Source organism: Lathyrus oleraceus, chromosome 6 (genome assembly GCF_024323335.1).
Source record: "Lathyrus oleraceus cultivar Zhongwan6 chromosome 6, CAAS_Psat_ZW6_1.0, whole genome shotgun sequence".
Lineage (NCBI taxonomy): Eukaryota > Viridiplantae > Streptophyta > Magnoliopsida > Fabales > Fabaceae > Lathyrus > Lathyrus oleraceus.
This window is the reverse complement of record NC_066584.1, coordinates 257,012,107-257,028,046: the sequence shown is the minus strand read 5'-3', so window position 1 is coordinate 257,028,046 and position 15,940 is coordinate 257,012,107. Positions and strand designations below refer to the sequence as shown.

The 15,940-nt window shown below is 36.8% G+C and overlaps 1 protein-coding gene across 1 annotated transcript; it reads right to left on the bottom strand.

The window, feature by feature from the left end:
• Window positions 1-12,651: 12,651 nt before the first annotated feature.
• LOC127093012 (uncharacterized) lies at window positions 12,652-14,670 on the bottom strand. Its single transcript, XM_051031907.1, has 5 exons — window positions 14,458-14,670; window positions 14,211-14,265; window positions 13,437-13,597; window positions 13,071-13,354; window positions 12,652-12,845 (listed from the first exon to the last, which is right to left on the bottom strand). Exons 1-4 carry the CDS (start codon window positions 14,620-14,622, stop codon window positions 13,073-13,075), a joined length of 663 nt encoding a protein of 220 aa, XP_050887864.1. The 5' UTR covers window positions 14,623-14,670; the 3' UTR covers window positions 12,652-12,845; window positions 13,071-13,072.
• Between the last annotated feature and the right edge of the window lie 1,270 nt (window positions 14,671-15,940).

The following is a 15,940-nucleotide window of genomic DNA, read 5'->3' as shown; positions in this document are numbered from 1 at the left end:
AGAAGCCGTGGTACTATGACATCAAGAACTTCCTCAAGAGCCAAGAGTATCCTGAAGGTGCGTCAAAGAATGACAAGAAAACCCTGAGAAGGCTAGCTGGAAGCTTTTATTTGAATCAGGATGACGTGTGGTACAAGAGGAACTTCGACATGGTTCTTCTCAGATGCGTGGATAGACACGAAGCAGACATGTTGATGCAAGAAGTGCATGAGGGTTCGTTTGGTACTCATGCCGGTGGTCATGCAATGTCTAAGAAATTGTTGAGAGCCGGTTATTACTGGATGACTATGGAATACGATTGTTTCAAATATGCTCGGAAGTGCCATAAAGTGTCAAATTTATGCTGATAAGGTGCATGTACCACCAAGCCCGCTGAATGTCATGAACTCGCCTTGGCCGTTCGCCATGTGGGGGATTGATATGATTGGGAAGATTGAGCCTACTGCTTCTAATGGACATCGCTTCATCCTGGTTGCGATTGACTACTTCACCAAGTGGGTAGAAGCAGCTTCCTATGCTAACGTTACCAAACAAGTGGTTGCCCGGTTCATTAAGAAGGAAATCATTTGTCGTTATGGGGTTCCTGAGAGAATCATCACTGATAATGGTTCGAATCTCAATAACAAAATGATGAAAGAGCTTTGCAAAGATTTCAAGATTGAACATCACAATTCTTCTCCTTACAGACCGAAGATGAATTGTGCTGTAGAGGCGGCGAACAAGAATATTAAGAAGATTGTACAGAATATGGTCGTGACGTACAAGGATTGGCATGAGATGCTGCCTTCCGCTTTGCATGGGTACCGTACCTCAGTACGTACGTCGACCGGGGCAACCCCTTACTCCCTTGTGTATGGTATGGAAGCTGTCCTACCTGTTGAAGTGGAGATTCCTTCTCTGAGAGTCTTGCTGGATGTCAAGCTTGACGAAGCTAAATGGATTCGAACAAGGTTTAATGAGTTAAGCCTTATCGAAGAGAGACGATTAGCAGTTGTGTGCCATGGGCAGTTGTATCAGAGAAGGATGAAGAGAGCCTTTGATCAGAAAGTGCATCCTCGAAGCTATCAGATCGGTGATCTAGTTTTGAAGAGGATCCTTCCTCCCGGTACAGATAACAGGGGCAAATGGACTCCTAATTATGAAGGTCCATATGTTGTTAAGAAGGTTTTCTCCGGTGGAGCCTTGATGCTTACAACTATGGATGGTGAAGATATTTCGTCCCCTGTTAACTCAGATGTAGTCAAAAAATACTTTGCATAAATTGACCCGCTGGACAAAAAGAATAAAAGAGTCTAGGAAAAAAGGGGCATCCCGGCGAACCAAAAAAAAAGAGAGAAAAGGTTCGAGCAAAAGTTAGGGATAAAAGAATGAAAAGAATTTGTACACCCGGTAAGTCGAAAACCCGCAAGGGCGGCTTAGGCAAAAATGGGTATCCCGGTGGATTGAAAACCCGAAAGGGCGATCCAGGAAAAAGAGGGATTAAAGCGAAGACTACAGTCTGAGTTATCTGTATTTCATCACGATTCATCAGCTGTCATCTCGAAGGATGTGATCGGTCCAATCATTCTTTTCAGAAAGCTAGGAAGTTGGGAGGAAAACTGATGATCTGTGAGTTATAACAGAATTGGGAAATAGTGGATGTCGTGTTCACGTTGCCATTAGGATAGATTTTTCCTTTTGTGCGCAATTACCTCTTTCTAGGAATTGCTTCCCGATGTATTCGCCTTTTCAGGCCCATTTTCAATCAATAAAAGTCGTTATTCAGATAAATTGCTCTCTTGTTTTTATTTTACTGTTTTGTTTGCAAAAACGTCCGAATTTTTGATAAGCATTGCATACGAAAACATGAAGGTTAAACAATAATGTGCAGAGAGATAAAACATTTGAAAATCATTTTGAATGTTGAGGACACTTGAGCGCATCTTGTCCATGCAATTCCCTGGTGCATGTTTGTCGTGTTGTTTTGCAGGTTGTTACCTTTTGATCCCTGGCTGAAGCAGATAAGCCACGGTTGATTCCTCAGTAGTGTGAGAGAATGGGGATGTTCCCCAGCAGATGAAGCAAGTTCGAGACTTGTCTCCCCAGTGTAGTCAAGGTCAGGAATTCCTCAGCCGGATTGAGGATGATTCCCCGGCAGGCTTGGAAGTGGCTGTTTCCCCAAGCAAGTCTGAAAGCCATCAGAACTATTTTTCTCCCCTGCAGAGACGTCTGTGGATAGTGCCTTCTATTCCCAGCAGAGCTAAAGATTGTTAAGTCCCCAGGTGTCAGTGGAAGTGGGTTTATCCCCAACTAGTCTGAAAGTTGGCAGTTCCCCACTGAGTTTGAAGAATGTTAGTCCCCACCAAGTGGGAAGGTTGCTGTATCCCCAGCGGAGGTGTCGGTGAAGTTTTATTCCTCAGCAGTCTGGTTTGAAGTACTGCTATCCCCAGTGTGGTCGTGAACGCTTGTCCCCGGCAGGGTTGTGGATCGCTATCCCCAGCGTGGCCTGGTATATTGTTTCCCCAGCAAAGTTATGCTTTTCCTTAGCAGAGTGGTGAATGCATTCCCCCATTCGGGGTGTGGAATGTTTTTCCCCAGCGGATCCCCCTAGCAGAGGGTTTGTGTTGATGGTTTTCCCCAGCAGGTTCCCCGAGTGGATCAGGTGCGGCAGAAATTATCTCCAACAGAGTTTATCCTACCTGTGGATGGGTCGTCCCCAGTAAGTCGCCATTGGTTGCTTCCCTAGCGAAGTTCCCTGGTGGAATCTATCCTTTCCCCAGCAACAGTGTTATTCTCCAGCATGAGTGAGAAGTCATTGCTACTCCCCGCAGAGCATTCCTCAGACGGAGTATCCCCACAGAGTTGGAGTATCTAATCTGTTTTCTCCCCAGCAGGAGTTCGTCCTTTTGCATTTTGCATGTAGTGATCATTGCATCCTCAAATCGCGTAGCATTTCCATTCAATATGGAGCATTACGCCATAGAAAAATTCAAACATATGCATTCATGTGTTAAACCTAGTCAGACCATATCCCCGGCAGAGGCGGATCATTGTTTAACACCTGTACATCACGCTTGCTACAGTTGCTCCTGACAACATTCAGGATTGATATTTCCCCAGGAAGGTTTATTTCCTCACACGTCCGTGAAAGGAAAGCTTGATTCTCCCCAGTGAGATCCCCAACAAGTGTTTAGCCTTGCTTCGACATATGTGATACCGGTAAGTGTCATGTTAGCACCCGCGTGTGTTCTTTCTTTGGTGTCGGTAAACACCATTCTTTCGGTGTCGGTAAACATCGAGTCCATCCCCAGTCATTCGTTAATGTCTGGTCTTCTTTGTCGATGTCGGTAAACATCATCTTTCGATGTTCGTAACATCTTTCTCTTAGTGCAGTATTCACCTCTCCGTTGGTATCGATAAACGTTGAGTTTTTCCTATTCGTCCGTTGACGTATAGTTGTACCCTTCCCCAGGAGTTACCTCTCCGTTGGTGTCGATAAACGTTGAGTTTTTCCCATTCGTCCGTTGACGTTTGGTTGTATCTCTTTCTCCCAGTTCATCCTTTGATGTCTGGTCACCTCTCCGTTGGTGTCGATAAACTTCGAGCTTCTCCCGTTCGTCCGTTGACGTCTGGTCGAGTCTTCCCATTCATCCGTTGATGTCTGGTCACCTCTCCGTTGGTGTCGATAAACGTCGAGCTTCTCCCGTTCGTCCGTTGACGTCTGGTCGAGTCTTCCCATTCATCTGTTGATGTCTGGTCACCTCTCCGTTGGTGTCGATAAACGTCGAGCTTCTCCCGTTCGTCCGTTGACGTCTGGTCGAGTCTTCCCATTCATCCGTTGATGTCTGGTCACCTCTCCGTTAGTGTCGATAAACGTCGAGCTTCTCCCGTTCGTCCGTTGTCGTCTGGTCGAGTCTTCCCATTCATCCGTTGATGTCTGGTCACCTCTCTGTTGGTTTCGATAAACGTTGAGTTTTTCCTATTCGTCCATTGACGTCTAGTGGTATTCCTTTTTCCCATTCATCCGTTGATGTCTGGTCACCTCTCCGTTGGTTTCGATAAACGTTCAGTTTTTCCCGTTCGCCCGTTGACGTATGGTTGTACCTTTCTCCCATTCATCCGTTGATGTCTGGTCACCTCTCCGTTGGTTTCGGTAAACGTCGAGTTTTTCCTAGTCGCCCGTTGGCGTCTAGTTGTGATTTCTTTGTTCCCATCCATCATCCTTCGATGACGGGTCGTGGTTCCTTTTCTGAAAAATCAAAATCCCCAGTGAAGTCGTTGGTATACGTCTTGTCTGGTTCAGTGACAAACATCAGATCCCAGTGGAAGTTGTCCTTGGTGGACAGTCCTTTCTTGGATCCCCGCAGAGTGCAAATTTCTACGGTTCTTTGGTATTCAATCCCTGTGTACCTTGAAGGTCTGACAGTCGTTGCTCTCATCCGTTCAGGTTCCCAGTTGATTGAATAGGGGCAGCTGTAGCACCTCAAATTTGCACCTCCCATTTGTATATACATTTTCATTTTAGGTCATTAACATTGCATTGTTCATTGCATAGTCCATCAAGTCATCAGGCAAGACTGGTCAGGAGATTCAACTGTGCAAGGCAACAAGTGCATAGTCCATGAGATCAAAGCCCTAGGGTGGTTCCAATGAGTTCATGTGACCCAGGGATCATTTTGAAGTGATTTGGCCAAGTGTTGAAAGCTCAGACTCATCGGTCCATGTGCAAATCATCTGAAACCCTAAAAAGTCAACAGAAGTCAACTGTCAGTTCAACTGTGGATTTGGAGGTGGGAGATGGTTAGAGATGCCTCATTCATGTGGGAACAAGTCTCATTTGACATTTCAAACATCAACATTGAAGAATTTGAGGTCAGATCAAGACTTTCCAAAAATAGCAAGTGACCTGTAATTTGAACTTTCCAAAAATGGCAAGGTTTTTGACCAACTTCAACTCAAGATTACATCATCAAGAAAGCTTCAAATGAAATTTTGTCCAATATGAAAGTTGAAGATCTTTCTCTCCCATTTTCAAAAAGTCCAAGATCATGGATTTCTCATGTGTGGTTGAGGAGATATGGTCCAATCATGGCAAAGTGTGGTTTGAACTTCAAATGAGCATAACTTCTTAACCAAAACTCCAAATGGGATGGCTCTTTTGCATTGCTCTTATTTTGACCTCTAGTTTCCAAATCATGCATTGCATTACACCAATTATTATCACATGAGCATTTGGTCATACACTTGATTTTTGGAGGGAAATTATGTAATTCAAATTTTGTACATCATTTGCACATTTCACCATTGCCTTTGGCTCCAAAACAGCATTTTGAATGAAAATGAATCACAATTCGTGCATTGTTCACATGCATCCCATGCACAAGAGTGAAAATACCAATTTACACTTACACCTCATTTTGCTAATTACACTTAACCATTGGCCTAAGCATGATTAAAAGAGTGATTAGTGGGACATATATAAGCAAACCCTAACTGTTTCAGCATTAACAACAACCATTTTTTCAGATCTAGAAAATTTCTCAAAATTTTTCTCTCTAATTTTCTTCAAATTTCTTCACATTCAATCCATTTCTCTTGCTTGATTTTGGTTCCTGAAGTGTTATTGAGGAGATTGGTACATGGATTCGAAGAAAACAGAGCTGCATTAAAGCCTACATCAAGCTTGAACAACAATGGTGATTTGAAATTCTGGTAGATTCGTGTGCAATTAAGTCTCAATTTCTCTTCCATTCACTTGCACAAGCATTATAGAGGAGTATTGAAGCCATTACAAAGCCTGAATCCCTCCAATCCCAGATCTGGTCTTCAAGAGGTCATGAATCGAATCTCCTAATTTTGAAATATATTGTGCTATTGTTGTTAATCTTTTTATGCTGAGTATGTTGAGCTTTGAATCGAGCAAATCCATGCTGTTTTGAGTGAGATATGGCTGTTGGAACTTTTGTTGATGAATCTTCTTCACTTCGATCCATGCATATTTAGTTGTTTCTTGTTGATTTGTTTGTGGATTCGTGATGTATGTTGAAGGATCTTCACAATGATATGCTCATTTTTAATTTCTGGACGTGTTGAATTTTTCTGGAAATTCATGGATGAAGATCTTCATGTGTTCATACTGTTTCCAGATTACCTGCGAATTTTGCCATGAAATGCATACGTTTTCCTGCGAATTCTGTTGCCAGTTCATCCCATTTACCCGCGGATTCCAATTACCATGCATGCACGTGTTTTAGGGTTTGAGGCAATACGCTGTCGTTTCACTGAGCGCGCCATTATTTGAATTGTGCCTTGCTTCGATTCCCCGCGGTTCCAATTATTTTGAATGCTTCATGATATTTTCCATTTCCCTCATATTTTCATACCATGCTTCATACATCATTTTTTATTTTTTTTTCCATCTTACAAAATTCATATCTAATTGAAAAATCATCCAAAAATCATGAGATTTTTTGCATTATGTTGCATTTTCTGTCTATTATTTTTTGATCATTTTTCCATAAATTGTGCATGGTTGAATATCTTTTGGTGCTAGGAGATTTGAACATGTGTCCATTCTTGACATTGCCTTGCTATATCATTTGTGAAATGCTGGTTTTTGATCTAATGCTCATGAAATTTTGCATGCTATAACTAGACATTTTTCTTGACATTTTGGTGTTGGTTTGGTATTTTTATCACTTACCATTGCTGTTTTATGAATATGTTAAGTTAGGTGTGACAATTTGTGTCACACCTTGTGATGTCCAACTTGAATGATGAGTTTGCCATGCCAAATGATATCCAATTGCCTTGATTTTTTGTATGAGGCATGTTATTGATGTTGTGACAACTCATGACTTTTGGTGGAATTTTTGGAATCATTTCTGATTTAATTGAGATTTTTCATTCTGGTTGGTCACATTTGAGCTTTTAAATGGCTTTGAACTTCATTTGATCACAAAATGCTTGTTTCTTATCCAATGCTTCTGAATTTTTGCACACTATTTCTAGACATGTTGAATGTTGTTTTGGCTTTGGTTTGAGGTTTTTACAATGATCCATATTTGTTTTATGCCTATGCTAATTTGGTGTGACAATTGGTGTCACACATGTGCTTGTTGTGATTGTTTTGACTTATGCAATGTGATTGCCATGCCTATTGATGTCCAATGCCTCTAATTTTTTGTGTGATGATCATGTTGTATGTCCTGTTTACTCATGAATTTTGCCAAGATTATTTGAATCATTTTTTATTTAATGTGCATTTATTGCTTCTGATGTCACAATGTGGTCACAATTTGCATACCTTGCCATGTTTGGTTCATGAAATGCTTTTGGTTAATTATATTGATATGAGACCTTTTGGAATGTGTTCTTGATTGAATGAAGTTGATTCATGTTAAATTTCATGTTCTGTTTTGAATGTTTGACCCTCTTTTGACCCTAGGCTTTGACCTAGTGGTTTGGACTCACTGTTTGGGTTGTGGATTTCAGGTTAAGAAGCACATTGCCATGATTGGAGTTGCTCACTCATTTGAGTTGATTAGTTGATTGATGTTGGCTAATATTGAGTTGTTTTGTAGGTTTTGAGAACAAGTTCCATTGAGCTTGTGTCTTGCACATTGTTGCCTAATGCTTTATCTGTCTGATTGTGTGATTGACTATTGTTTGTATGTTTGATTGATTGAATTGTATACTGATTGGGTTAGATTTTTTCAGGTACTTAAGTTGCTTTGAGTTCTTTTGAACTTGCTTTTGCTTTGCTTGGTTGCTTAACCACTGAGGTATAACTCTCTGAATTCATGTAGTCTGGAAGACCTGTCCTGTTATGTGGGCAGGCACCTGTCTGAAGTCCTCCTTAAGAGGCAATGCTTGTGTTTGTTTATCTTTGTGCCAAGCAGGAAAAGTCCTCTTATGAGGCAATTGGCAGATAAAAGAGACGTGTAATCCATCTCCTGCTACTCAGTGTGTCATCCACTTTGCTCACACCATGTGTTGATGCATTGTGGATATTAACCCAAGATCTTTGTTGTGTCAGTCATATGTGGAGAAGAGTTCCTACTTTCTGAACTCTCGCACTTTCATGAGTCAAAGCTCTCCCAGGCCAGAGATAAGAGCTGTGAGGTCCTACCCTCACTCCCCATTTCATCTGCTTCACCCTAACTCTCAATGTTAGGGTTAAGAGCTAACTACACCCGATTCCAGTTGGCTTGTGTTTCACAGCCTAACCTTGTATGAGCCCAATTGTGTGCATATAATGGGTGTGCTTGCTTTTTATGCTTATATGTATTTGCCTGTGCTGTCTAGGATAGCTTGCTCCCTGTGCAAGTTAGATAGAAACCTCAACCTAGGACCATGGTGAATTTACATGATAACTATTAGGCTCGAGTCAGTCTCCCTTCTAGTTTGTCATTTCCCAGTCTCTGGTTAGGTTATAAGTTCTTTCCCTGCATAGGGGAACTACGTCGCCCTGATCCTCATACCAGATGAGGTACGTAGGCAGGAGATGAGCTGATCTCTCCGGGCGCCCTTTTTTCTTTTTCAACCCCTTTGTGTGTGTTTGGAGTCTGACGTAAGTCTAGCGATTGGCAGTTGGTTTCCTGTGTCTTGTTTGTGTGTTGGAGTCTGACGTAAGTCCATCGATTGGCAGTCGGTTTCCTGTGTGTGTGTTTGTTGGTTCGGAGTCTGATGTAAGTCCAGCGATTGGCATTCGGTTTCCATGTTTGCTTGTTTGTGTGGAGTCTGACGTAAGCCCAGCGATTGGCAGTCGATTTCCTGTGTGGTTTTGTTTGGCGTGCGTTAGCCGAGCTACGAGTGCTCTGATTCTTCTCCGGTCAGAGAAGATACGTATACATAGGATGCGACATCCTAGCGAGCACGTTTTCCCCTGTCCCGAACTACGTCGACTCTGATGTCTGTGCCTGACAGACTACGTAGGCCCAGGATGCGAATCCTGCAAAGTTAGTTTCTTTTGTCTTTCTGTGTCTCCTTTCAGCCTGTGTGTGTAGTTTGTTTGAGAAGTTTCTAGCAACCTTATCCTTTCTTTTGTGCGTGGATCCCGTCGAGTACGACGGATGCGTAGGGGTGCTAATACCTTCCCTTCGCATAACCGACTCCCGATCCCATCTCTCTCTGGTCGCGAGACCATGTCTTTTCCAGGTTTACTTCGAGCGTTTCCTTTCCCTCTTTTGGGATAAATAACGCACGGTGGCGGCTCTGTTGTTTCGTTTTCCCGCCGGTTTTTCGCGTAATGCGACACCGATACATGTGGAAAGTATTGCTCAAGTTACTCCAAAGACAAGAGTGGAGGGGGTTAATTTTTTGGATTTTAGAAACCATTTTCAATTAAAAATATTTAACAAAATCAGAGTTTAAAAAACTTTTGCAAAACAATCAAGTAGAAGTAGCAAAAAAAAATAGAAAATTAGATAGATGAAAATACAGCGGAAATAAATAACTAAAAGTAAAGAATTAAAGGAAGAGAGAAAAACACTAGAGATTTATATAGGTTTGGTCTAATGAAGTGACTTACATCCTTTCCCGATATTTCCTTCTTGAGATTTTCAATATGATAAAAGCTTTTAACGAGTTATGCCTATGAACATCCTTACACAAGGATTGTTGTTTTCAATTATTAACTTCCCAACCAACACATAGATTTAATAACAGAGACCTCCACAATCAACTTGGAGCTTTAAAAAACAAGCTAATCTCATGAACCAACAAAGAGTTTTAACTACGGAGACATCCCAAATCAAACATAAGTTTTAACTATCTCAACAATCAAACAAGACTATTTCACTTGTTTTAACTCACAATTAAAAAAAAACTCCTAATGAGAATATACAATATTGCGCTTACACCAAACTCAAACACCTCACATATATAAAACTTCACTCTCAAAAGATTTAACGAAAATGTAATAAAATAAAGAAAGAGATATATACAAGAAATGAAATATGTTTTCTGGTGTATTAGAAACAATAAATGAGCTATCTATTTATTGGATAAAATGTGGCTAAAATATGCAAACAATCCACGAGCTTTTCAAGGCTCATAATCGATTATGAAATCCTCATATTTGATAATGAAGAACAAAAATGGATAATCGATTATACAATGTAAATTTCACTGATAAAGAACTTTTTGAGATTTTAGGAAATTAGCTAGGCACAAAAGCATTTTTTTTTACTTTTAATAAAAAGAGAGAGATTTCCCAAATAGTTGAAAGTGTGTGTGTGATTTTCCTTTGTAAATTTGAGAGGTTGTCTTATATCTTACAGACACAGATCACTCAACAAAGATTCAACGAGTTTTCACACTTTCTCTCTTCCACAACTCTGAAACTTTTGGTTCCTTGCCATATTATATTTAACTTTAGCACTTCACTATAACCTTGAATATTGTTTTTATGAGGCTTAATAAAACTCTTCAAGATAGAAAACATCATTAAAAATACTTCCTGATCAGAGATCTTCACCGACTTCACCAAATTCTGCTTTATATAAAATGTTATCCTCAAAAGATAGGCTTTTACTTCTTGATCACAAACTGATCACAACTTGATCATCATAATAAATCAACTTGATCTTCAAACACCATTATTTGATCTTCCAAGCATCACAACTTGATTATCACAACAAATGATACCTTGATCTTCAAGAACTAGCACTTGGTCTTTAGGAACCACCATTCGACCATCACTTGATTAGTTGATAACCTTACTTACCATCATCTTGACTAAGAAGCCTTGAACAACCTTTTTTATGAAGACTTCTCTTAAAAGCGTTGTCAACATCAAAACTAAATAAGTTGTTGTAGATATTATATCAAAATGCAATGCCATTTCACATGAACTTTTTTTTCCATATCCACCTGCCTAAATTGAAAATTATTTTAGTTAAACATGTCGCTAACCATTTGAGCCCCCTAGCGATAACCATACCATACTAGGTTTAAATTTATAAATAATAAAATTTATTTCTTGTCATGGATTCATGTGGTCTTACATAGGTCTTCTATTGCAATGATCAATTAGCTTTAAGTTACAATTTATATCTTTTTTAACCTTTTTTAACCTTTTTCCCTCGAATCCCTTGGATTATGATGTTTGCTCGTTTGGCATCATACTTTCTACCTTATTAACCCCTATTTTAAACCATAAGTTTGACAATGTGAACAAGTTATTGTTAGACATAATACATGATACCATTATTCCCCTATCAATTATATATCTCATGAAAGGCATAGTCATAACAGTTAGGCTTCATGTGGATAAACTAGTGTGTTTTCATAAGAATTGAGAAATTCTACGGGTTTAAGAATTTTCATCAAGGGTGTCTAGATATATGTTGGACAAAACTTTTGAATCTTTATTATTGATCCAAAATACAGAGGACATTTTCCAAATATAAATCCATACGCCAAACATAGTCATGACTTAGCTCACAGCTATTGTGAATGATTTCTTTTTCTTCAAGAGATAACATTTAAGAAGAAATTTCTTTCCGAAACTATGAGTTTCTTAAGCCCTAAAAAATTGTTAAAGTACAAATCTTTTGGTTTGTTGATAGTTTATTTTGAAAAAATGTACAACTACATTACTTATACAAAAACAATCATCTAATTATTAGCCAACATGACGGGGGGCTACATTACTTATCTATTCTCAATTAACTTTTGGTGTAATGTATGAGAATATTAATATGAGTAAAATGTCAAATTATCCCATTGGGGTGATATTTTACAAAACCTAACACCTCAACAACCTTCTTAGACTTGGGGTATGTTTGGATGATGGAATTGAATAAGATAAAATAGAATATACTTAAATTCGATTGTTTGGATTAATTAAAAATGAATGAAATGGAGTGGAATCGGATGGAATGCATTCTATCTCATTCCATCATTTTTTGTACCCTTCAATTTAGACGAAATGATAAAATTACTCTCTTCGATTATAAAATATCCAAAAAATGAAATGATATCTTTATTTTATTCTGTCCCATTCAATTCCGCTCATTTATATTCCTTTCGTTTTATCGTATCCAAACATAATCTTAAATAAATTTGATAAAAATTCAACTAACTTACATATTCACATGTAATTGTCCTTGCCTAACCATCCTTCCAATTGACTCTAAATTTGACTATTTGCCCATTTCTTCAAAATATTATTTATTCTTTAATGTAATTAGTTGGAAAAGGGTATAAAAATATTATGCGATTTTTTCATTCTTAACTCTTTATCTATTATTTGTCTTAACATTATTTTCAAATTACTTTTCAAAAGAGAATAAAAATTTAAAAGAATTTTTTTAACCTTTTTATCTATGACATAATTCAAATATACCTTTATATTTCCTTGTTTGTTTTCTATCTCCTGTGCTAAAAAAAAGTTAAGTTGACATCAACAACCCCTCAACCCACTTTAAGTATTTTTGAGTAACGTCCAACAATATAAATTAGACCAATATAAATTGCACGTCTTAACCCTAGATCAGGAAACTTTTTCAAGAGAATAGTTTTTTTATCATTAAATAACTAGTAAAAATATTATAGTTTCGTCAAACAAAATAATAACTTGTGTTTAATAGCCATGTGAACAGTTGTTTTTAAATGTACCACTTCCAAAAGAAAAAAGCCACCCAACATTTTTCAAGAGTAATGATGTATTTTAATCTAACTTATTGAACATTCACTTGTACCAAATAAAATTCACGAGTAAGAACATGAAAAAGAAATGATACATGACAAAAAAATAAAACATAGTCGTTAAAAAACATATTTTAAATAACATAATCACTCAGCAATATTAAAAGTAGCACAATCATGCCCCAATTTTCCTCAACGCATCTTGAATGATCCTGTTGAATAGCATCAGAGAAACCACATCATCCACATAAGATTATAGGAATAAAAATTATTTGTTACATTTAGAAGGAACTTCACCTTCCTAATAATATGTGTATATGAATCCTATCGTGTAATAATAAAAAAATTGAATGGAATATATATATATATATATATATATATATATATATATATATATATATATATATATATATATATATATATATAAAGGGTCATACCTTCAACTGGAAGATGGAAGAAACACCCTTCTTAGCCCTCTACAAGTAAGCTTTTTTCTACATGTAGGACATTTTTTTTGTCTTGATATTGCTGTTTTAATGCAAATCTTGCAAAAAATATGGCCACACACAGTTGACATTTCCTCAACAAAAGCTTCCATACATATTGGGCAGTTTAAGGGAGGATCTTTTGGAGGTTCAGCCTCTTTTGGAGGTTCAACAGCTTGAATAGTAGGCTCAGACATTTCCTTGTTAGTTTCTGATGACTTCTTGTCATTTTTAGTCTATAAAAAAAATTTCAACTCAAAAATCTAAACATAAAAAATAATGAGTAAAAAAAATTAAACAAGATAAGAATTTTGTTACAGCTTCATTGATGTTATTTTGATCAATTGGTTCAGTTATGTCCTGTGTATACTGCATAACTGATGTTGGGATAGTTGGATTCTCGATGTTCTCTGATGGCAGAGTTGGAATTTCTATGTTCTCTCCATAATGGATAACAGGTGTTGGCATCAGTTGATATTCTGCAAAAGCCATGATTGAGAGTTAGGTTAAGGAGAATTTGAAAAATCTCCATCCATTAAAAACGAATTTGGAATACTGAATATTTCCATTAATAAAAAAGTTTTATAAAGATAATTCACATGAAAAATGAATGATGAATAGATACTTCTTAAAAACTACTTACATATTTTAATCCAGATATTTAGATATCTGATTATCAATATCAAAATTAATTTATCTTATATGTTGTTTGGAAACATGAATTTCATTATATCAAAAAGTGACATTATAATGAAATAAAAACACTCAAGCATATAGTTAAACATAGTAATTCCTGCCCACTATCCATCATAAATACAGAGTTTGTGTTCCTCTAAACGAAACAAAATTTCCTCCAAATGATAGGCAATGAAGGCCAAGTGCCGAGAGAGCTCGTCGACCCGGTCAATGGGAGGTGTAGGTGCGATAAATGGGTAAGGGGATAAATATTTTACAATGTCACGAATATATAATCATGTATCATTTTTACTTACAAAACAACCATAAAATGATAATCCACATATAAAATCTTTAATAAAATAAAATTGAAACACAAATGTAATTGATCACTTTGAAAGGTAAAAAAAATATTACCCAAATTCAAGTCAATTGCAATCCTTCTACGAGATCTCCCTAAATTGGCCACCGCCTATGACAATAAAAGATAAAAGTAAGGAAGATCGATATCTAGATATTTAGTCTTCCATTAAATTTAGAATAAGTAGTGATAAATTAAATAAAAATAATATAACTTTAATGATAGTTATTTAAGTTGTTGTCTAAAAACAAATAGCGTCAACAATAATAATATATAAAATGAAAAAAGTTGAAGGATATAAACCTGGGCAAAAGCTCGAGGCGAACATTCAACAACATCATCATCAATTTCCTCGAGATAATTTATGGGAACATGAATAGACTCAGATGGCTCTTCATCCAATAAAGACTCTTCAGATGTAATGTTGTTCAGATCTAATAAGTTCGCTTTTCTTCGTCGATTAATCATAGTTGTTTGAACCTGAAAATAAATGACTGTTGAGATAGTCTTAACAATTCAAAGATAAAAATACATAATAAGAGAGTTAACAAAAAAATAAGGAGAAGGAAAGAGAAAAAGAGAGAATACTTTACACTTAAAACAAGTTTGTATTTGATTGATGTAGAAACTACATAGATGTCATAAAGCATACAATAAAGAGAGATTTGAGAGAGATTTTGATAAAGAATATATTGAATTCTCAATTCATAAAGATTTAGAGAAATGGAACCGAGAAACAAATGAAATGTTTGTATTTGCGAGTTGTTTACCTTGGAAAAAATAAATCTCAATTCATAAAGATTTAGCGAAATGAAACTGAGAAACCAATGAAATGCCTGTAGGTATGGGTTATTTCCCTTAAAAAAAATCTAATAATTTTAATTAGTGAAGATAAGATTGTATACAATAAATAGTTATATATTTAATAACAAATATAATATTTTAATAATAAAATAAAAACAATGAATGTGAAATTATACTTTCTAATTATCATTAGAAGTATTCTATGATTGTAGTATATTTAATATAGTCATTTAAATTTAATTTTTTTTGAATATATTTGTACAAGGCTAACAAACAAAATAAAATACATATGTATGACATTCTCACATTGTCCCGTGTGATCATGACGTTAAGACTTAATGGAATAGATGCCTCAACTAAAAGGCCTTTATTAATTAGAAGTGACGTAAGTCTAGTCATGAAGTCAACACATTGATTTTATCCATATGAGGTATTGGTGATTTTTTAGAGACTCTTCTAACATAATTAATCCTTGATGTCTTGAATCAAAATAGTATATTTGTGATATTAGTTTATTGGAGTCTTCAAATGGTTTATGTAAAGGGACGAACCTACGAGGAAATTGATTCGTTGAAGCCTTTGTATATATTACTGGGGATGCATAAAATGTAATATTTTTTAACATCTCAAGTGAGAAAAGGAGAAAAAAATGTTTAAATAATGCAAGTTTTCGGCAAGTGACCGAGTGGTTTGTAGGTATTAGGTTGGGTCAGTTTGATTTTAGGATTTGTTTGGTGATGGATCATATTTTAGGATAAATTAGGATCTTTATAGTTTCAGAAATTATAAATATGATTCTCTATCAATTGTTATAAGTAAAAGTTTCATAAGGTGTAGAATTTTCTATCTTATTTTTAGAGATTGGAAATTGTTTTTGATAAACATTGTTTGGATAAATCCCCCTGAAGCCGGTCAGGTGGGATTGCAATCGTCCTGTCTGACATGAGGCCTGTTAGAAAGGGATGAATGACCAACATTGTTG

What these genes read in the sequence shown, in the direction of transcription:
- LOC127093012 (XM_051031907.1), bottom strand. Translation starts at nt 14,622, where the DNA reads ATGATTAATCGACGAAGAAAAGCGAACTTATTAGATCTGAACAACATT. An exon ending in CGCCTCGAGCTTTTGCCCAG is followed by an intron (nt 14,266 to 14,457) that starts GTTTATATCCTT and finishes TTATTGTCATAG; the next exon opens with GCGGTGGCCAATTTAGGGAG. An exon ending in TGCAATTGACTTGAATTTGG is followed by an intron (nt 13,598 to 14,210) that starts GTAATATTTTTT and finishes TGGCTTTTGCAG; the next exon opens with AATATCAACTGATGCCAACA.